General features: G+C 36.2%; 1 protein-coding gene across 5 annotated transcripts in view; it reads left to right on the forward strand.

Annotated features, from left to right (window-relative positions):
• GSTCD (glutathione S-transferase C-terminal domain containing) overlaps positions 1-23081 on the forward strand; it is a 45657-nt gene that overhangs the window by 15873 nt on the left and 6703 nt on the right. For 4 of the 5 annotated variants that reach the window (XM_053975790.1, XM_053975792.1, XM_053975793.1 and 1 more), the window contains 5 exons: positions 17783-17898; positions 18134-18178; positions 18564-18692; positions 21093-21226; positions 22919-22949. In XM_053975790.1, coding sequence (XP_053831765.1) covers positions 17783-17898; positions 18134-18178; positions 18564-18692; positions 21093-21226; positions 22919-22949 — 455 coding nt within the window. The remainder of the gene's footprint in view (positions 1-17782; positions 17899-18133; positions 18179-18563; positions 18693-21092; positions 21227-22918; positions 22950-23081) is intronic. The other variant, XM_053975795.1, reaches the window with a different exon arrangement.

The raw sequence follows: 23081 nt of genomic DNA on the forward strand, positions 1-23081 counted from the left end.
GTAATTCTGGGAAGATATTTCTAAGGAAATGAGGAGCATAATGGAAATTTCTGGAAATTTTTTTCTGGCTTACAAGTAACAACATGCAGAGATTTATGCAAGAGATTTTCTTTTAATTGGTCAATAAATACGGCAGTAGTTCAAGAGCCAATGTTTTGGAATTAAAAAGCATTGTAGGCTAGGCTGTGGCTGCAATTCAAAGGAAAGGGAAATAACTTATTGAATATGTTAGAAGAAAAAATATACAAATGAAAGGATGTAAAGGAACTAACCAGTAACTCACTAATTTTTTATTTTGTAACAGCACTCTGAGCACATATGTGACCATCCCCATTAGGATGGGAGAAAAATGGAGGTCAGAATGTGAAGAGCTGTGTGGCCTAAACATTGCAGAGGAGCAAAACATTGAAAATGAACCCCAGAAACAAGGCAAAAAAGATTATCTCTCTTAATTGAACCTCTTATGAATTCTCTTCCTGATATAATCTTGCTTTCAGAAATAAAGGCACTGGGAAATTACACAGAGGATAAGATCAGATTGACTAAGTATGAGAAGGAAGGTGTAGTCTCTGCTTATGCATAGAAAAGACTACTACCTAGAAAGCAAATGAAACTGAGCCCAAGTGTATCTACTTCTCTTTCTCAGTGACAAAATTGTGCAAACACATCAAAAGAATTAAAATTATGTTCTCACTCAAATTTATTGGCACTCATATTTTGTTGTGGTGCTAAGTCCTTGAAAAACATTATTTGTTGTTTCTTTGAGGGGAAAGTAGGACTTGCTGGAAGTCGAAATACTTCATAGATGATTTAATTTTTTTTATGCTCTTTGGAGAACCCATTAGATTATTTGTAGGTTATTTGTGAATCGATAATTCAAGCTGTGTTCTTAATTTGCAGTTTTGATTTTACCTGATTACTGAAACTCTATTAATCTCTGCTATTTATTACTTAATATCCTTAAGTAGTTATTTCTAAGGCTACTGATAGTTTCCAGAGTCTGTGATTGCCCAGATTTTATGTGCATTCATAAATTATCATAGTCAATAAAATGGAGTTTTATTTTGTGGTTATTAAACTAAACAGTTTCCTTCAGAAATGCAGGCAGACATGTTTTGAACAACTTATTTTCCAATGTCACAATTTTGTACATTGCAAGTATAGAACAAGTATAGAAGAGTACATCAGAATCATTACCAAGGTATTGTCAAGTTCTGTGCAACATTAGTGAATTTCTGGGAGCTCTTCATTGACATTTTATAAGGAGTTGATGAATTACAGGATATTTCATCCCAGCACATAAAACGTACCTTGAAGATAATGTTTGTGTTCCAAGGTGAGCGCTGTGCGAGGGGCTGCATTCACCTTCTTCTTCCTTCCCCCAGTCTTGCTATGTTGCAGAGTTGAGGTATGGAATTCGTTTCCAAACCATAAATCAGCTGTGACAAAGCGTGAGTTAAGGAGGATTTTTTCTGTCTCTTGGAGTTGCTTATGGCTTCCATCTGCACTTTCATTGGTTTTGGATATTCGTGTTAAGAACCATGAATGCATTACTTGATTTGGATACAGTTTTACATTGGATAAGGTCACGAGTTTGCTTTTGGCTTTTCCTGAAGGCAAGTTTTTATGCACAGTTGTTAATTTAAAGTTCTAATCAGCAATTTCAAGGAAGTCAGTACTGCTGTGTTTAAGAAAAACAACCCAAACCTAATAGTGTTAAAAAAAGTGTAGTTATTATTTTGAATGATTCATAATCTGTTCTGAGTAGTTTGATGCTTTCAAAAATTTTAATTACACAAAGGAAAGGTCAGACTACTGTATGTTTAGTGTTTTATTGAAGGTGGTATTAATTATTTTGTACTCTAAATGCCTCTTCTCCAGATGGTTTGGAAATGCTTCTGAAAAGTTAATTTTTGGCTCATGTCTCATGTCAAATTTCTGGCATCTTACTATAGCAGTATCAAAAGGAGTTCACATCCTTTAGGAACTTTTAAAGTATTGAAGAGCAAATGCAAGTAGGAAGTTCATCTCTTTTGTAGAATTATTTTGTAAGTGTAGAAGAACTGGAGAATAATCTCAATATTAAAATGAGTCAAACCTGATCTGAAGCAATAAAATTTGTCCCCTCCTAGTGTGGAATATTGATCTAAGCATCCAGAGGTAATGGAGAGAGTTATGGTGCTTGTATTTCACTTGTGCGTCTGTCATGGAGTTGTTGGTATTTGTGCTGATGTTTGAGTGGCTAATGTCATGAGTGTGAGTAGACCAGTTGAGATATCATTAATGTAGTCATTCCATCAGCACACTTTCCCTAGAATTTTCTGATGTATCTGATTGGTGAAGGGCTCTTAAATCTGCTTAAATGCTCTTGAATATCCCACTTGCAGATTTTCCATGTGTTCTTGTGTTTTTAGTGACAAGATATAAGAAACAAAAGAACATCCTCTCACCTCGAAGTTTAAGATACTTCTGAGTGCTTCCATGAAGCTCAAATGGACAAACTTTTTACCTTGGCTCTTGGTTGTATTGCATGTTTTCTGCAGAATTTCATTTGTTAGGAACCAGAGTATGCTGGACAAAAGTAAAAATGGACTCTTAAACTCTGCTCTTTTATACAAACACTCCTTGCTGTCCTAAACTTCGTACCTGATGCCTTTATGGCTGCAACAAACATCCGCTCAGGTTGTAAATGGTTCTAGGCTGGATACATAACATTCAAGGCTGCATATGGAAACTGCTTTTCTTTCTCTTCATAGCTTGAGACGGGGAGAAATGTTGGTGGATGTCATGGACTGCCATGAGCTAGATTTCATACGGCATCCTGGATGGGGTCATGAGTTTTGGTACAAGTTAAGGGGACTTTAATTAACCAGTGTCTTTAGCAAACAACACGGTGATTTTACTTGCACAATATTTGCTAGTTTTGTGCAAGAAATAAGTCAATTTATAGATAAAATATCTTGAATCATGCCCCATATTTCTATTACAAAACTGTAAGCAAATACTGTGAAAAGTCTTGTAACTAGGAGGTTTATATTTTTTTTTGTATGTACTTTTAGAATCAAGGGTTAAGAAAAGGATGTTTGCTCTTGAACAGCTTCTGAATTTATTCTTGCAGCTAATTTGGTTCTTTACTCATAAAGTATAGCTTTTCTATGTGTGCTAATACTGAATATTGAGGAATATAATCATGAAAGCCAACATAAATTGATATATAGCCATCTTTCAAAATTGTTAGTGTTCTATAAAGTATTTTTTGAGCACAGTCTATTACTTGACAATTTTTGTGAAGCATTGCCATTATTTCTTCAGTATGCTCTCATCATTTTTGAAAGCCTGAAAATGATTTCTTCATTAAAATAATCTGCTTCTCTGAAACAAACCTCCAAAAAACCCAGCCTGAACTGAGACAAAACACTTCTTAATCCTCTATTTTATGCTACTCAAAAACATCTGCCAAATGGATTGCTTTCCATCTTATCTACAGCACGTATTTGACATTCCTCTGCTTGCGCTTGTTACCGGATGCTTTGGCCCACTTGTGATCTCACTTGATGTATATTGGCATTATGAGCTCTCTGTAACTTAGTTGGATGATGTTAGGTAAGGCATAATGCAGAAAAGAAATCATACCTTCAGTCAAGTTTTCTTGACATTTTGGATCTTAATTGTTTTGTAAACAAAGTTTAGTTTGTTCTTGTTTGTGTCGCCCACTTCTTTTTTTTTTTTTTTTTTTTTTTTTTTTTTTTTTTTTTTTTTTTGTGGTTAATACATGCATTTTGCACCTCTGTATGTTTCTAACTGTACCATGAAGATCATGGTCACAGCTGATTCCCACTTGTAGGGAGCAAGTAGAACATATGGCAGAGATTATCAACGTTGAACTCCTATTTGAGCCACAAGGTCAGGAATTTAATGTAAAGATCAGGTTGGTAGGTTGTTGCAATGACAAACAGTGGGGCTGAAAATCACAGGAGTAACTTTCTGCAAAACACTGGAGTTGCTTGTAGATTACACATTGCCTGGGTTTGTGTCACATTCAAAACATGCAGGTTTAGGTGGACACACTTGTTCCTGATTGTGCTGTTGGAAAGATGAGCAGATTTTGTGGTATATTTTTTCCTGAAAGTCCTGCAAGGATTAGTTAATCTTGAATAATTAGGTAGTATCTCATGTCTAGTTCAAGACTCTTTATGAATGTAGAGGGTTTTTTTAATAAGTTGTTGATAATTTTAATAAATACGGAAATAGTTGTTTAAAAACTGTCTGTTTCTTAAGCTAGCTAAACAGATATAAGGAAACATCCTTTTGACTTTGTTTTTATTTAGTAAATTTAATTTTTGCAGTGGCATGTAGTGCTTACTCTTCCTCACTGCAACCAGATGTGTACTTTGTTTCAGAGTAGAAATAGTCCTGCTGAGGTCATGTAAAAACTGAGCGACAAGAGCTTCAGTAGAATCATAACTTTTTAATTTTATGTTCTTCATTAAGATGACTCAGATTTGCTACTGTGCAGTATACACAATGCTGAAGAAATAAGCAATGACTAGTTATTTCTTTCAGTTTGTATCAGAAATATGATACATAGGTGAGCGCTCCCTACTGCAGGAATTTTATATTTCATTTAATTTTGTTGTGTGTCAGAGAGGGACAGAGCACAGTGCTCAACAAATTTTTCTGAAGTATTTTCACTACTAATTAATTAATTAAAAGAAAAACCCTAGCACTGTAATATTTTAGTTATTAACTCAATACAGCTTTGTGGAGAATTCAAATCTTAGAGAATATGGTCTGTTGTCCATTTGTAAGACATCCAGTGGCTGCTACATGAGTAAAATTAGAAGCATACTTTGTTATTATATTTTTGTATAAAGCTGCATTACAAGAGAAGAAATAGGCTTTACAGACTTTGATTTATCAAAGGATCTTGAATTCCTTTGTACTTAAGGGGGGAATTGAACAGGAAACCATTGATTCTCTTCCATGCTCAAATTTCAGTGCCTGTAGACTATCTTGCATTTTTCTGCCACTTTTATTTGCCATTATGCAGGTACACAGTGGAGGTTGTGATTACCATTTTGCAGCTCAGATTTTCATGGCTTATTGAATTAAAAAGACCTCTTAAAATTACTGAATACTCAGTTAAGGATACTTCTGTAGTCCCATACAGTCTTCTTTCTTCCATTGTAATAAGCACTTTTCCATGTAATTGCAGTATTATTTTTTTTTATAGATATGCTTGTTCTGACTTTGGGTCTTCTCAGCTTGGTTTACTCCAGAAGTGGTTTAATCTAAGTATAATAAAAATCCCATCAAATTGCCTCAAAATAATCCCACTCTTAAAGCAGAAACACCCATTTAAAAGATTTTATTTGTATAACACTATTGGCTTGACTGATGAACCTTCTCACTGTGGGTTAGGCTTTGTGCTGTGCTGCATTAGTTACTGTCAGAACAGTTTTGTGCCTTTGGCTTGAGGAGAACTTGCACACAACATCCATACCCCATTAGCTTACTGTTCTCCAAATGCATCCTTTGCTCTCTGGGTAAATAAGGGCTCAAACATCTGCAGAACATCTGTCTCAGAGCTCCCAACAGGAGTGTGGATGTGTCCTGCTCTCAAAGGTGGGGTCCATGCAAAGGTGAAGGATCCCAGTGTTTCTCAGTTCCTTTCACGTAGTTAGGGGAGCTTTTATTTCCTTGAGACCAGTATTACTGGGATCTTTCCTTCTCAATTCCCTGCACAGCTAAAAGTCCAGAGAAAGAATGCTGGCTATCAGTGTGTACATTGTATGTTGAATGGGGTGCAGTAGGAATCTTGCAGATTCTTCTGTGTGGGCTTTGTGAATAGGAAAACCTAGGACAGTGGACATGACATAACAGAACATGCAAACTATTAACTATTCTGAAGAAGGTAACTATTGCTGTCTGAGCTTGATATGCATTTGCTTAAGCCCAGTTTGTGTGTGTTCATATGACAGGCCAAAGTTGTTCAAATATACCAAATAATCCTTGCAGTATAGAGGTTTTCTTTTCCTCTTTATGGTAGGGATTTTAGAATGTCCTCATTTTTTAAATGATGTGAAGCATTCCTATAGCCATTTATCAGAAATGTGTGCTTTTATATATTAGAACAAATTTTATGTTTAAGAGCTGCTAGCTGAGACACTGCCTAGCAGATGCACTACTGAGGCATTTCTTCAACAGGTACTTCTGTAAAGTAGTAAATTTCTGTAAACTATTCATTTGTTTCAATGCTAGACATGCCCTCTTACAGTTTACTAAGTGATTATGGGGTCTATAGCCACAGATACTTGGTGACCTATTAGATCAATTTCTGCATCAGCATTAAAAGATGATGACGGAGTAAATGTTGTCTGTATGACCTGCAGTACCACAACTCTATCCACATTTGGTGATGGTGAAGGAAAAGGAGTTCTGAGATGGTTTTTGCACTAGAAGGGCAGTAGGGCCTCCAGAGGTCTTACCCAAAAAAACATTGTTGTGATGACTTTTTGTACTGGGCTTTTTTGTTTGTTTTCCAGCTTTTGGCTCCTTTGACATTATACTGGCACATAAAGTTTGTGTCAAAGCCCATTTGCTACATAACACACTAGAAATAATTATCTGTTGTTTGATTATCTTAGGTTTATAAGTCTATGTTTAGTTGTGTATTTTTTCATTAAAGCAGATGTTTCATGAACATGCCTTCTGGCAGTTAGTGGGAGATATATTTTCTTTTTAAATTTCTGAAGGCAGATATTTCTTCAGTCTGAGTCTGTTTAGTTGAGGGAGTTGATTAATTTCTGTTGGAAAAGAGTTCATAATTTTTCATTTCTGTTGGCTTCAATTTACAGAAATTCAGCAAGCTGTTTGAATTGACTTTGGTTCATGCTGCACAGTTTTTGTCTCCATCCCCTCAAAACTTTGTCTAATTTTGTTCACATATTATAAAGTAACAATATGAGGACATAGGGGATACTGTTGTACATTTTCTCCTTTAAACTAATTAGTACAGAGTTTTTGTGTGGGACATAAATTTCTGGCTGACCTTTCTGTTTAGTTAGGTGGCCTTAAGTATGCTGGTAGTTTGTAGAGTAAACAGAAGTGATGTGTAAAGCCGAAAGTGCTGCTCTTTGTCTGCAGCCAGCTGCTCCAAGTCTCTTGCTGTGGAAGGGCCAAATGAAGTCATGACTTTGTTTCCTAATGCTCCTACTTGAAAAGCCTGGGGAGCTGGAGTGCAGTACTGGGCTGGTGCCCACAGTTTCATTAGCTTTTTTTTTTTCTCCTGTTTAAATCCAGGTCTCTCTGTTTCAAAGATGGTTGAAGGGATTTATGGATTTTCTTGATTATTTGCTTTCATAAACTATGTAAGAATAATACAAAAGGCCACCTGGCACAAAGCTGCTTACGACACAAGAAAAAGGAACCTTTTATTATTAGAGCCATTGATTGGGCAACAAGTGCCAATTTCATGTATTTGTTGTCTTGGAAACTCTTGCCTCTGCTTTGGATTTCAGGAAAATGAATTAACCTGTGACAGTATTTTCAAGCTTGGATACTTTTATTCCTTATAATAACAGAACACCCTCTTCTGCTCTTTTGTCAAGCATGTATGTAGGTAGTGGAGAACTGTGTGCAGAACTAAATTTTCTGAGTATTCAGTATTTCTGAGGTTATCTTTCATTGAATTAGCCGGAATTTAAAAAAAAAAAAAATCCACCGTTAGGCAGCTTTTGAATTGATATAATCAACTTGTCTCTTAACTGGTATTTTATACATGCTCTGAAAACCTTCTAGGAATGTATTTGTGATGTGTAGTGTAGCATAAGCTGACCAGTTCTGTGTTATTTGAGAGGAATTTCCCCCTTTTTTTAGTGTGTAGTCCTTCAGAAATGCATTAAAACACATTGAAATTTTATTTAATTCTCATCTTCTAAGCTTGATGTAAAATGTTACTGTCTTCATGTTGCATGTTTTTGACTTGTCATTTCTATTGATGGCAGGATTGTTAAACTTCACAATCTTTCTGACATAAAGGGTGCAATAAAGTAGCATTACTTGCTAATGGGTGATTATTGCTATGTAATATGATCCAGATGACTACACTATTGTTTATATATACTGAAAGGAAAGGAGTAGGTATTTATTTTGTTTATTTCTTTGGTTTGTCTTCCACTGTGTCATAATTTGTTTGTGCTGATTATAGTCAATTTGTGCTTTACCTAACTTGGCAGGATTTGAATGGGTCATTTGGATTACTGACAATAATGAAAAGGAGCACTTTGAACAGAAGCATTCTGCAAAATGCCCTGATTCTGTTAGTGTGGATAAATATCTGTTACAACTGTAAAGGTGGTGGTGGTACCAATGGACTGGCTGTCTTTAGGAATGTGTTTGTTACAAAGCCTGGGTTATTTTCTCTAATAGTAAATGCCAGTCTTGATTAGCCAGTGGTCTGGTTCTTTCTGCTTAGTTACAGCACTTTTCCAAGCTGAGAATGCTGAGATACATGTTGGTTTCAACCCGAACTGGTTACTAAGAGCACTATAGACATTTTAAAGGGCAATTTAGGAACTGTACTTGGCCGTGGCATGCTACCTGCAAAGCTGCACAGCAGGCATTCTGTAACAGGCGCTTAATTGTGGCTGAGGGACTGCCATCTCAGCAGCTTGGGGCTTACTCATTGTGCCTTCATAGTCCGAGAAAGCACTGGAGGGAAAAGAGTGTGGAAAGAGAAATGCTGATTGAAATTTTTTGTTAGTCGTGGTTTTGATTGTTTGCTTTTCTAAAATCTGTCATATGAACTACTAATGGCAAAAGTTTGTTTATTCCAGAGTGCAGCTCTGGAGGTTAAACAAACTTTAATGTTTATCATCAGCATTTACAGTGGTAAACTGGTAACCTGGCACAAGCAGATACTGATACTCAACATCAGAGATTAAATGAACACTTATCCAAAGCTGGTGAGTCACTTAAATTATATGGAAAATATCCTATTTAGCTATATATTCAAAGGAAATAATTGTGTTTGCTATCTAACCTGCAGTTCATTTTGATTCCTCTCTGCCCCAACTTTGCTTCAAAAATTAATTAAAAAAAAAAAAAGAAATGAAAGGAAAAAAAGCTGAGTGGTCAAGCAGTTACTGTTACTGAATTAAAACCTTATGATGGAGCTCTGTAATTCCTGTATTTCCTCTGAACTCTTGAATGTTTTTTCAGCCCTTTTAGCTAACATAAAGCACATGAATACCAAAGACACTCATTTCATACAGCAAATTTGATTGAATTTCCTAAAAATTTCATAAACTCCAGATTTATACAGGATCAAGGTATAAGTGCTGTGATAATTGCAGTGTGTAGATCAGACAATTCAGAGAATGGAGAAATGTGTAACCTTGGCCTTTCCATGTGCAACTCGGATGGGATGTCTTTGTTTGGAAGTTGTATACAGCCATTGTGAAATGATGTTATTTGCATGTTGAAATCTCAGTTATCAAACCTTTGCAGTGTGGGATTTGATTTTCATAATGACTGAAATTCAGGATGAAATTTCAAGGATGGAATTCCTTTTCATCAGGATGTTCTGGAGGAATTCCTCCAGCCATTCATCTTTGTAAAGTAAACAGGCTTAATGTGTGAAGTTAAGCTGAAAGTCCTGCTGTTTGTCCTGCAGCCATCAATTGCTTGACACATAAGGGCTAAATGAAGCATGTCTGTCTTTCAAGCAGTTTTTTTTTGTTTCTAGTTTATTATTTTAGGTTCTCTCACTCTTATTGATAAGCAAATCAAAGACAGGAGGTGGTGATGGGAATTCATGAGTTGGTGTACAATGTATTGGATTGGTTCTTTTGGGCTTTCCTTTAATTCTTTGCAATTCACGACTTCCTTCCTGTACAGAGGCAATTCAGTCCTTACCTTTTCCTTAACAATCAGTTATAAACAATTCAGCATAAGGAACTCAGAAAGGGAAGTCTCTGTTCCTGCTGCCTCTTAACTGCTGAGAGCTGGTCCCCTGCAGGCAAGCTGCTGCTGGCCAGCTGTGAGTGTGAATGGCAGGGGCTTCTGGCCTCTGCTCTGACCTCGGCAGCAGCTGCCTCTGGTACCTGCTGGGGAAGGAGCTCTCCTGTTTTCACAAAGACAAGCCCTCTTAGTCCCCGGTGAGAACTGACTTCAATTCCCCTTTCTCAGCCAGACAGTAGCTGTTAATCAGTATATTAGGCTTGTGAGAGGTAAACAAAACATTTGATTCTGGTTTCCTTGTCAGGCAGTGACATCTTAATTTGAAGATACTTTGCAGAAAGCAAGCAACCCCTGCCTCCCAAGCCTGGATATTGCTGACATTTGGTATAAGACTGTGCATAGGTAGAACAGCACTCCTTTTGGAGTTAGAGACCTTTTCCCACATTTAGTACAGCAGAGGCTGCTATTCCCTTTCCTTCATTCTTCACCAAATGTTTTATCATCTTTCACTTTTTAAGTTTTGTATTGCTGTACTTTCTCCCTCACATCTTACACTTGGCCATAAGAGGTAGGTGGGTTTGGGCACGTAAGGAGCATAAGATACAGGCAAAACAGCTGGCTTGATGGAATCTTGACCCTAAAGGGGTGAAGGTAAGGCGGAAAGGTGAAGAAAGAAGAGTGGGAGAGAGGGAGTGTATGAATACATGTGCAAAGAAGTGAAAGAAGGGTGACTGCAGAGTCTTTTGTTTTTGCCCATAATTCTGTCATGACATTTTAAAACAAAATAATTCCCTAATCTTAGGGATTCTAGAAAAATAGCTTGGAAGTATGACTCTCAAAGGCTTCAGAATGAGAAGAAGGGTGAACCGACATTCTCAGCTTAAATGTGTAGGAGCTGAGAACTTTGTAACTAATCTAATGTTTTGGGAAAGGTGCTGACACATGATATTTGTGAAGATTGCTGTTGGCAATAACATAATGTGAAAAACTTGGAAGAACATGGCTAGCAAATACATACTAGTGAGGATAGCACTCATTAATTTAAGTACATATAGAGGCTTCATAATCTAGTACAAAATAGTTTAAAAATAGTGTAAACAGTAGATTAATGTGTTAACATTCTGTTAGGTCTTTGTTTTCTAGTTTGCTTTTTGCTGAATATTTAGAAAAGTTTTGAAGATAATTGGGAAAAAACCAAACAAATCTTTTTAAAGTAGAACGTAGTTACATTCAGGGGGACCTCAACATTAATTTTCATTTTTTACTAATGTTTGTATGTCTTTATGGTTTTTAAAGATGACTTTTATTGCTTAAAATACTTTAATGCAAAAAAAAAAAAAAAAAAAAAAGAAAGCAGGCCAAGTTCCTGCTTAGGTTGTCAAGGGTCAGTTTTCATAGCTGTCTGACCTTTTTAGACTACACCAAGATAGTGTATATGAGATGTAGGGGGGTTTTTGTTTCTGAAGTCATAAAACTATTTTGCACAGCTTGCCTTAATAAAGAGCAGATTGGTTAGTAACATCAGGAGGGACTCCTATCTAAAAAAGCCCAATAAAATGCTCTCATGGAGTGCTGTTGTCTTTCCTGTCCTTTTGATTATTGCCCAATATATTTTAAATCACGCATTGTAGCATTCTCTTCTCCTACTCCCTTGACTGTAGCTAAAACATCATCACATTTCATCATAACCTATGTAATAAAAAGTAATATGGCCTGTGGGATTTCCTTTTCTGGCCTTACCTGTTGACTCAAAGTGAATGCTGCACATTCTCCAGAGGGGTAGTTTATAGGCTTCATTTGTAATGTTTAGGAGGTTTTGTTTGTTTGTTTTCCCCCAGCCCAGTGAATGCTAAGGCCATTTTTACAATATGTGCAGATGAGTGACTTTAGAATACTGCTCATTCTCCGAGGCTTCTCAGGAACATTCAAGTGTTCCAAGTCTGGTCTTTGCAGAATGGAGACTGATGCCTTCTCAGCTACCAAGTGCAGAGTAGCCATGTGTTCAAAAAATGTTGGCCTTTATCAAGCCATTTGTTAGTCCCAAGCTTCTCAAAGGTTATTTAAAAAGCAAATCACAAGTTTCCTGAAAACCTAGTAATTGTTGGGATGAACTGAAATAGTGCAGTGCTCTGATAGGATTCCAACTAGGCCAAGACAACTTAATAGCAGTTTTCTTCATTTGATAGAGATTGCTGCTTTTGGAAATACGTGAAGCTGCAGAGTTGGCATATGTGCCTGTTACCTCTTAAAAAAAGTAAAGATTTACAAGCCCTTCTACCAGCTAGTAATGGCACGTGGGATGTTTCCAAACATCGTAGTTCCAAAGTATGTTTCGATAAACATCCAGTAGGGTGGAAAAAAGCTTAAAAAAACAACAAAAAAAAGCCCAACCACCTGCATCTGAACTGTGTGGATAAATGACTGCTGATTGCTTTTATTCATAAAAATACACTCTGGCCTTCAGGATATGTTTGCTTCTGCTTCATACAGGCATATTATAAAACAAGGTATTCCATAAAAAGTTAGTATTAAAAAGGAAGGAAAATTAGGTTTTCTGCATTGCAACTTCATCTATAAAACAGTGTTTTCACTGAATCTCTAGCTCATATTTTAATTCTCCAAGAATGAATGGAGAGAGAACTTAAAAATGGGAGGAGGTGAAGTCTGGAGGACAGTAATAAAAGCACAGCCCTTTGGTTAGTGTTGCTGGGTGGTTTTTTTTCAATGTCTGGGATAAAGTGGTATATTTTGTGATGGGACTAATGCATTAAAACTGATGCAAAAGCAAGGAAATACTTATACAATCAGAACTAGATGGTTTGGTTGTTTTAATTTGCCCCAACTCCATTACTTTTGAACTTAAATCGGAAAAGTGCTTTAAGAGGAAATCAGTATTTTCATATCACTTGTGTTAAAAGAGAGATCAGAATAGCAATTTTCAAATGTAAAGAAGGAGCAAATGAATCAATAATAACCCTAAGCTATCTGGTTGAACAAATGTTTTAGCCTTTGTAAACAAACACATCCATTTAGTTATAATATAATAGACTTCTATTTCACTGAGAACTAAAATGTGATAATAGATTGTTTTGAGTCATCTCTGTTAGCAGAGTTAGGAAACGGGCAATGACCGTAGATGCTATTCTGTTTTATACTGTTTTCTCTTGAGAATTGTTCAGTGTGCAAGCTTCCTTCCTTGCAATTCTTTCAATATAATATCCAAATTTAGGGAAAAATAAAAGGTTGGTAAATGTTGTCTCTTGGTCACACAAATAATAAAGCGTATCCTTTAGTCCTTGCATAGGAGTTTATACCTGGTTAAAGAGAAGAAGTGAGTTACACTCTGAGGGCTTCACTTACGAGTGTGTGCATTGAAAAACCTACAAGAATTATTACAATCTCTCTTTGTAAGTACACAACAATTCTTTTTGGTGCTAAAAGCTGTTTGGCTTTCTGCACCAGTGTCACAGTGCCTGGAGAAGGCCAATGAGGAAGCTGAAGTGTACATATTCTGTTTACATATGGCAAGCAGCACTGGGACATAGCTCAACAAGCAGTGAGAGACCCACGCCATATGGAGTGGTGTAGCACCCCACAGAGAGCCTGGGCATCCCTAGAAGTAGTAGTACAGGCAAGGGAATGGTAGAGAAAGGAATTTTTTGTTTGCCTCTGCAGTAACAGGGCTCAAACTCAGAGCAGAGAAAGCCAGCAGAGTTGCCACATGATCTTGTGTTAACTGCATCTTTCTGCTGCAGCTTGTAGATGTGCCTTTTGGAAAGGTGTGAGCATTTAGTTCTCCTGGTGGTATTCAGAGGTCTCTGGCCCCTCTGTCTTCATAGCACATTGTAACTCTGTGAGATTCTCTGCAGAGTGAGAAAGCATAATACTTTCCCACCTACAGGTTCCTTTTGGGTATACCTTGGGAATAAAGTCTCGGTAAAGCAACAAGATCAAGAGAATGAAAAAAAAACATTAACATTTGCTGTAGTTTTCTCTAAATAAAAAAAAAGTCCAGCATAGAGTTTTGGCTGCAAGGATTTTTGATACTTCATGATGCTTCAAAGTGTTTTTTTTTTTTTTTCTTTCTGATGATTTTTTTCCCTGGCCTTCCAAAATGCGAATTAGACTTCTACATTGCTGAAGGTAGGATAACATAGAAATATTATCTCAACATAGTGAAAGTGCTGATTAAATACTTATTTTAAAATTTCATGCTGTTCAGAGTTAAATGTTTCCATTTACTTTTCAATGAGAGTGATTCTTGAAATTTCACCTATTGTGTAAGTTAGTTGCATTAGATTTTGGGGGCTCTGATGGAGCAGAAAATGTAAAAGCTGTGAAACTTTTTTAATAATTTGATGATGTTTTCGTTGTGAATTCCAGCAGATTAGGTATCCCACATTATAAGAAAGACTTTAATGATCAAATTCAACAGGTTTTTTAAAACCACTCTTTTAGAGGCCAGCCTTTGAATTCTGCATTCAGGTCAGAGCTCAAAGTCTGACCCTTAGGCTTAACACAGATAGTTAAAGAAGTATATTCTTTGTAACTAAGAAGCAGACTTCCAGTGTCAGATACTGTTTAGTCCAGTATCACTCAAACAGCTAGACTGAATTATTTGACAACTGTAAGGGAGTTGAATGTAAGGAAAACAATTTCTACTGAGCCTGACAAGTGAAGAGCCAAGGTCAGTGTTATTCTACAATCTAGATTGTACTGAGGAATTGGTTAGAGACATTTTGTGGTGTTAATTGTTTTATAGCTACTCTGGAGTGAAAGTCTGCTTTATTCCCAAAGCTGAAACCATAAGAATGTAACTTTTTGCTTCTAAATAGACAGATTTATCTCAGTGAGGAGGTATTCAAGTCCCAGTGCAGGATGTGGTCTGACTTCTCTCTCAACAGCCGTGCTTGCTGAGTCCCCTACTTAGAGTTGCGCCCAAGTGAACAAGCCACAGACCCACTATTTGCTGTATTAAATTCAAGTAGTGCTCAAAAAATATAATCATCCTTTCTGCCCAATCAAAGTTGTCTTCCTCCACTATTATAAAAGATAGAAGAGAATTGAGACACATTTGCCTCCTGCATGCCTCTTTGCCTTTTGATGTAGTGTGTATTTCAGACTGTGATTCCAATGGGTCTTTGCCAGGGCATCCTTGGAGATGATGTTGAGACTGGCTGGCCCATCTCCTGATGCTTCTTCCCCTCTCTCCTCTGGTGTGGTCATGCAAAAAGTAGGGAACAGATACTACTGAAAGCTAACAGGTTGCTGCTTGGAAGGAGAGGAAGAGAATTGCTGGGAGGTGGTCCCAGGCTGGAGAGGGGGAGGGCACATCTTGAGCTTTCAGCACTGGCCCACATAGATTTAATAAAAGCAGCTGAAGTTGAAGAAGAACACTGTTCAAGTCACCAAGGTGACCAATGGACCTCAGCAAAGTTATTGGCTTTGCTAATTGTATTTATTGCAAGATTTGGCAGAGTTCTTTGGAAGAAGGTTTGTCGGTATTATTTTTGACTGTTGAAAGTATTTCTTTGTAAATAAATGTTAGCTGAGCTGGATTCCTTACATCTCACAGCACTCATTCAGAGAAAGTGCATTTTCATGGGGGCACTGGCATTGCGCCAGTGTCAAACCATGACAGGAAATAATTAGAATATCCTGAATTATCTAAGGAACTACCATTAAAAAAAGCAGTGGTTTCAGAAAAACTTGTTCAGTTTAGTATAAAACAGTAAAACGTTATCTGTTGTTTTGTAGTTACTGAGCCTTTTTGCCGTACTTAAAGAGTATAGCAATGAATACACTTCCCCTGAATTTCCATGAAAAGTAGAATCTTGTTATCATTTGAATTAGTTAACCAAGGCTTATGTAAAATGAAAAAGATACTTCTGCTGAAACAATAGAAGTATGCAACCCTACTGTATGTAATAGGAGAAAGCACATACTGTATTACATGTCTGTATTGGTAGCTGTATGTGCAGATGTACTGTGGTAGGACTTGGAAGTGGAATAGAGTTAAATTCTTAGAGGTGATGTATGGGGTGTGTTTTTTTTTTTTAAGGGTACTTTAGTGACTTTTCAAGTTTAACTTGAGAAATATGGAAGAATTATTTGAGGACTAAAGGATTATAAGAACTTGAATGCTGACCAAGATAATACAAAAATAATGGGGGCTTTGCCTTCTGAAAATTTAATATTTATTTGTGCCAAAGTGCAAGACCTCTGAATGCACAGAAACGTTGAAGTTCTGCTTGACATGGGCTGAATTAACAGTAATGTTGGATTTGTGAAACCAAATAAAATATTTTTGTTGTGACCATTTATTGAAAACTAATTTTTCTGGGGCTGTATGGCAATCTACTGGTTGGGTTCTCAATGAAGGAAGAAAATCATTTTATGGGGGTCTTTCAGTGTATTGTATAAAAATGTCAAGTTCCTCAAGGTTTTGTCTTATAGGACTAAATTTCAAACTACTTTTTTCTTACTGTTCTTGAAGACAGCAATTAACATTGCTTACTATCACAGCTCGTAAAATGCAAAGTGAACTGTAGTATTTTTAGATGCAGAAGTTTTGGTTGAATAGATTTCCTGTTTGTTGTAATGAAGGACTAGTTAGCCATGCTAACTAACATTCTCTGCAGGCAACATCACAGTTTGCTGTGTTTCTGTAATTCTGGCTACCAAGCTCAAAATACAGAGGTAGAGCAGGCAAAAGTCCTATTGATTCAAGCTTGATTTTATCCATCTTTCAAGGGACTATTTACTACTTATTGCCTGCACAGTAAAAGAGGATGAAGCTTGTTAGTTGGTGACCATGAAGAGTTAATTGCGAGAGTGTTTGAAGACCATTGGGTAATTCTTAAACAATTCTTTTTCTTAATAATTCAATACTCATGAAGTCGACTAACTGAGTACTAAGTAGTGGATCTGGTTTTGCTGATGAAACCTGTGACTCTTTCACTTTTTAATTTTTAGGAATCCTAAAATCTGTTTGCTGATTTTGCACAGTATGAAAATTTGATGGTGTTTTCAGGAGTTGTACTTAATACTAAAGAGTCATTGCAGTACTTTTTTCTTATTGTGAAGATGAGCTGTCAATATCTGTGTCAAACTCTGCTTTCTGAACAAGCAAAAAGAGTCTTTAATAGATCTGTCAGCACTCAGCCCCACTGACAGAAAACACAGCCTTACAAATAGATAAGTGCTGACTAAACAAATTCGTTATATCTGAAGCAACTCTGTGTTGGACTTTTCCAAGCACATTTGAAAGAAATTAATAGGTTTTCCGGTTCTGGTTATTACAGATGTGATGGAAAGCCAGTCTTTGCTATGTAGAAATAGTCACTTTGAGAAGTACCTTCTTGCACATGCAGTAATTTAAATAAATAGGGCGGGTTAGTATGAAAAATAAAAATTGACAGTAGAAAGCGTACAAGTTTTAAAACCAAAATGCTAAAGGATAGTGTATATAGATACAGTAAATGAGGATTTATTTTGATAACTTTACTGTGAATGTGTTTGAACTCTGTCTCTGGGCATAATCACAGGATTGGAGGAGAATTAGGCCAGAGCTTACAGGAAGGAGTTCGATTGCTTTACATTAAGTTTATATGAGTTTGTTCCTAAGGATACATTAACAGCAACAACTAGAAAGTTAATTTTGGAGAAGGTTCTACCAAATATTTAATACGTTAAATATTAATTTAGCTTGAAGTGGCTTAAGATGTGCAAGTGTTCCAGTCATTTTTAATCTCAGCTATAAATGGCATTTGCAGTGTTTTACAGTTACCCATGCTTAGGCATTTTCTGTCATCCCCAGGAAAGATGTCTAGAGACCGGGCTCTCAGGAAGCAGCAGCAGCTGAATAATTTGGTAGCAGCAGTGACAAAGCTCGCGAAACCTGGAGATTTGATTGTGGATTTTTGCAGTGGAGGGGTAATGTATATTTTTGTTTATGTGGTGCATTTTCTTTCAACTTTCATCTTTGCAGTGCTGGGTGGTTGCTGCCACTAAGCAAAGCAGAAGTGCAAATGTTGAAATTTTAGCTGCTTTCAAAGGTTCTCTCATTGGTATGGGAATGCTCATCACATAATTAGTGAGGAACAGCGAGTGTTCCCTTTTCAGTGTTGAAAAGTGACTCAGATTTTGGTTTTTGTTTCCGTTTTCACAGGGCCATGTTGGAATTGTTCTTGCTTATATGATGCCATCATGTCAGGTAAATCCTCAATAAAAAGATTTCTGGTAATCATCTTAAAAAGATGTGTATGTAGAGAGGACACATAAAAGTCACAGTTGTCTCAGCAGAGGACTTAGGTTTGAAACATGCAAATTTTTTAGCATAGTCCCCAAATGTGTGTGGTGCTTTCCAGAGAAGATAAAAGTTATAGGAAAATATAAAATATTTTCAAGCTGATTAATATTGGCAAGTATTAAATGCCTTTGATTGTTCCTGGGTTTCCAGCTAATCATTTTGTAGATCTCAGACTCTGCCACAAGTGAGTCAGAGGTTTTCTCAACAAACTACAAAGTTTTTTGCTTGGTAATGTATTTCGATTTCTCAGTATTATTTTGCCTTAGTTTCTCCTATGTGTGGAATCTAGGTGATACTCATAGAAAATAAGGAGTTGTCTCTGATCCGTGCTAAAGACAGAAGTGATGAACTAGGTTTAAACAACATTTGGTTCATTCAAGCAAATTTGGACTACTTTAATGGGACTTTTAACATTGGGGTAAGTGATTATAACTTTTCCACTTCAAAACTTCAGTGTCTGATTAATTATTCTTAAACAACTGATATACATGAGAGAATAAAATTCTGTATGTCCTTACAGACTGTGAAAGTAAATGAGATGAATGTCCTGTCTAGAATTTTGCAGCTCTAGTGAAGAATAAGGCATAAATAGTGTTTTGTAGCTCTGTAAATACTTCTGTCATCTATTTTTTTCATACTGTTAATAGAATATGAACCTCTGTGACAAGGCGCAAGCTTTCCATGCAAGACTGACTGTTCTTTAAATCATCCATCTAAAAGCCTGTTTTGACTGTAGCTGGGGATAGGTAATGCTGAAGGTTTATGGTACATGAACAGTGCTGTTTAACTGTTTGGTTGGTTTATTTAAGAAAGGACAAGAAATTTAGTGCAGGAGAAAGAGGAGAGAATAAATTGTTTTAGCCCAGTCTTTCCAAGTGTAAATTTCCAATTCTCTAGCTTTATTTTCTGTGCTACATTGTCAATAAATCTGTGGGTGAACTAGAGAGCTGTTTCAAAATACCAGGATCTCATGAATAATACACTGAATTGTGTGTGTGAAATAGTTGTTTTATGAAGTGAGTCTCCAATTTTGTGGTCATTGGAATTCCTGTCTTGATTTCTGGGGGCCCATTTTAAAGGTTAATACAGTGTTAACCCTGTGGAGTTTTTATTTAATAAAAAAAGTATTATATTCTCTCTTTCAAGTTTTGTGACAAGGGAGATATTGAAGTATATGTCAGAAGAGTCCACTTGGAAATCCTTCTTTTCCAGCCCTTCATTTCCAAATACCTGCATTAGTCTTCATATTTTATTTTGTTTCAGATAGTGAGTTCAATATATAGGGTATACTGAGAAAGCTTTGTCTTCAATTTTATTTGGGATTTTTTCTTAACTAAATGGGTTTTCAGAAAGCCAAAGAAGAAGTCATTTGGTGTAACAGGTCATACAGGCTCAGCAAAGCTACTGGTTTATCTGCTGCTGTTTTAAGGTCTCTTTTTCTGCATGCAAAGCAGACATCTTTGTTTTCCACTTGGATAGATGAGGAAGTAACTATAATTGCATTCCATGATAATCTGATAGCTGTGATATTAAGAATCTCTTCCTGATGTTAAACTAGTTTAATTTTGTTGTTAAATTCATATGAGCAGAAAATTTCATTGCACAATTATTTTCTTGTAAATTTTTTAGTGTTTTGCCTGAGACAATATTTGTTTCCATCTGTGTGCAATTACAGTTCAGTTGATGATTAATGGTCTCCTCAGCTGAGCTTATAGCAAGCAGACTGGAAACAAAAAAGACTTTGTTTTAATGTATATCTGAGAGCAAAGTTTTTACCTTCCCAGTTGCTCTACCTTGAAAAACAGCTTTGAACTCTGAAATCTGAGTTCTGCAGTCTTAAACATCTTCTCTAAACGTACAGTGAACAAAAAACAAAGCAAACGATGTAGTTTTATAAATCCACACTGCTGCATAAAAGCAGATATGTGCCTCAAAAACGTCCTTAGTTTAAGTATGCACCAGGCCTACTCTTTGGGAGGAGGCAGAGAAGATAATGCCCCATTTCAGTGGTGCATTTGGCATCCCAGGTATAGACAGGAGAGAGCTGCCTGCCTTCCCTGACTGAGTACTGCAGTCATTTGCTTTTCTATAGGAGAGCAAAAAGAATTTGGGTGGAGCATGTGTGTTGCCCAAACACGTCAGTGCTCACAGGTAGTTGTGATCAAATGTTATTTTAGTTTTAGTTGAAGAGCCCCTCACTAAGAAAAAGAAATAAAAGAATACGGAGAGGGAAAAAAAATTAAAGGTGGGCAAATTGTATTTGATGCCTCCCCCAGCTCCAGTGTTTGTTTCCTATAGGTTTTTCTCAGTACTTGAAAATCAAATTATCTAAATTTATGCATAATTTTTTTTATTTAGATGTGACCTTCAGGTATATCTGTTTCTTCTCTTACTGGTTAGTTGAAGTCCAGTTTTGACATAGTTCTTTGTATTTCTGAGTTCTTTTTGCTTGACAAAAAATTCTGACAAATCACCATGTAGTTTTTCTGTTATTATGTATTCCGCAACTACTATTTTTCTGGAGATTTGTTTTTAGTTTATTTGATATCACAATGAAGTGCACCTGCCTTCTGAGTGATTTTGGTGAGTGACCCTTCTTCAGTGTTGATTCTTTGTTAATGAAATAAATTTTCCTCAACGTAGATATAAAGGAGTGGAATGAAAAACTGGAGAATTGAGGACCAGACCTTTGGTGTATCAGCTTTAGTTGCAAAAACTTCCTCGTGCATTTAATTAAGTCAACTAAAAAATGCTGGATTGTATTTAGAATGTTCCAGTGATGAATTTTCTTGATTCCTTGGTTGTTTTCCTGCTGTAGGTGGCCCTGCACGCCTGCGGGGTGGCCACAGACATGGTGATTGAGCACTGCCTCAGGGCACGGGCATCCTTTGTCATCTCCCCCTGCTGCTACGGCTTCATTCAAAATACAGTCAAGTTCAAATATCCACGCAGGTAAACTCAAGCTTGCAAGATAAGCCCTAAAATATCAATTTAAGTAAGGGAATAAAATCCTAGAAGAGTATAGAATTAATCATTTGAGGGCCATTGAGAGTGACTAGGCTAAGCTGATTCACATTTACAAGGAAACTGTTTCCTCCTGTTTGTCAACCCATCCTCACAGGCAGATTGGTAATTCCTGGATTATTTTTTTCTGGATTTATCTAGTCATGGTTCAGAAGGCTTTATACAATCAACATAGTAGATACAGTATCTTATATACAGACCTTCTACCTTAAAATCACAAAGTTCATAGAAAGCTCATGAAAATTACTCTAAAAAGGGGAATTGACATTTTAATGTTGGGGGAAGATGTAAGCAGTCAGTTTAAAGAAATCGGTCTGTTTTTTACCACAGTTTACTGCTTGTAGAACTCCTTTGATTTATTCCCAAGTAGATAGGCTCTCCTGTGTTTCAGTTCATATTTTTAATACTTTTTCAATGAATTGTGTACATATTTTGTCTTCAAATCTGCCTTGTGGGAGATACTAATATATCTCATGCTTAAGAATTTTAATGCCTTTGGTATAAATAAAATGTAAAAGATAAGCATAAAGTGGCAGAAGAGAAGAGGTTAAACAGCCTTCTGAGTCAGAACTAGGTAGAGGAAAAGAGTTGTGTTTTGGTTGGCTTTTTTTTTTGTTCATAAAACTGAGCTTTGCATTTTGGATGCCCAAGATGAATTAGATTTAATTCTACCAGGAATTACATCAATGACTTAAGTATATATTTGCTAAAATAAGAAACTGACAGATGCAGTCTCAAAAGGTATCAACAAATCTAAAGAGATATTACACATTCATGTGGAATATTTTTCATACTTTTCTATAATATCAAAGTGTTCTTTCTATGCACAGAAGTGCATAAAAAGCAATCCTTTATAACTTGTTATAACTTTATAACTTATAACTGTTCTTCCTTACTCAATTTGATACATCCATCTATTTTGTTTTGTCTTGTGACAAAATAAAACAAATAAGTCTCCTAATGAAGAGGCAATAAAGTTCCAAGCTTTCTAAAAATAATCAGGCATATGATTTTTCTCATTGGCTGTTTTAAAATTGGCTGGTTTATGTTTAACTTTTCATCAGCTGCATTTTTAGATTACAAAGACTGGAAATGATCACTTAGAAAACTTTTGTTGCTGTGGATGCTGCAAGAATGTTTGTGTTTGCTGAAATTTTCAATCTAACCTCATAAGTCTATGAAAAACTATCGACCTGGTCTTGAGCTACATTTTAGTTTTTGCTTTTTCTTTTTTTCCTTATGTTATAGGATCATAAAACATGATAGCCTGGCTGTATCCCCATAATGGCTGTGTTCTGTACTCAATTCCATTGTTAAGACCTTTTAGCTTTGTGATACAAGCAAAATATATGTGTATTATTAAATATTTGTAAAGTATTTGTGTGACAATGAGAAAACCACAGTAAGTATTTGTTAGCATTTTTAATGATTTAAAGTGAGAATTTTTATTAATACTAGGAAAACTGGAACTGTAATGGGTTTTGGCATTTTTAAAGCCTTTCTGTATGACACAGATAATGCTGGGTTTTTTAAAATGTGTTCAAGTATATAATGATTGCTTCTGTTTTCCACTTTTGCTGTTTTCACATGTGAATTGATCTATTTATTTTTTTTTTTCAGTCATCAGTTCAAAGAAATTTTGTCCTACAAGGTATGTAAAAGGACAGAAGCAAGATGTTTATGTGCAGTCTCCTGCATTTCAGTGGGTCTTCTTATCAAATGAAATATAGGTGGTTATCTTCTAATTGTGAGGAGGGGCATGTGTAAGTGAAATGTTCATCAT

The sequence above is a fragment of the Vidua macroura genome, chromosome 4, assembly GCF_024509145.1.
Source record: "Vidua macroura isolate BioBank_ID:100142 chromosome 4, ASM2450914v1, whole genome shotgun sequence".
NCBI classification, from domain to species: Eukaryota; Metazoa; Chordata; class Aves; order Passeriformes; family Viduidae; genus Vidua; species Vidua macroura.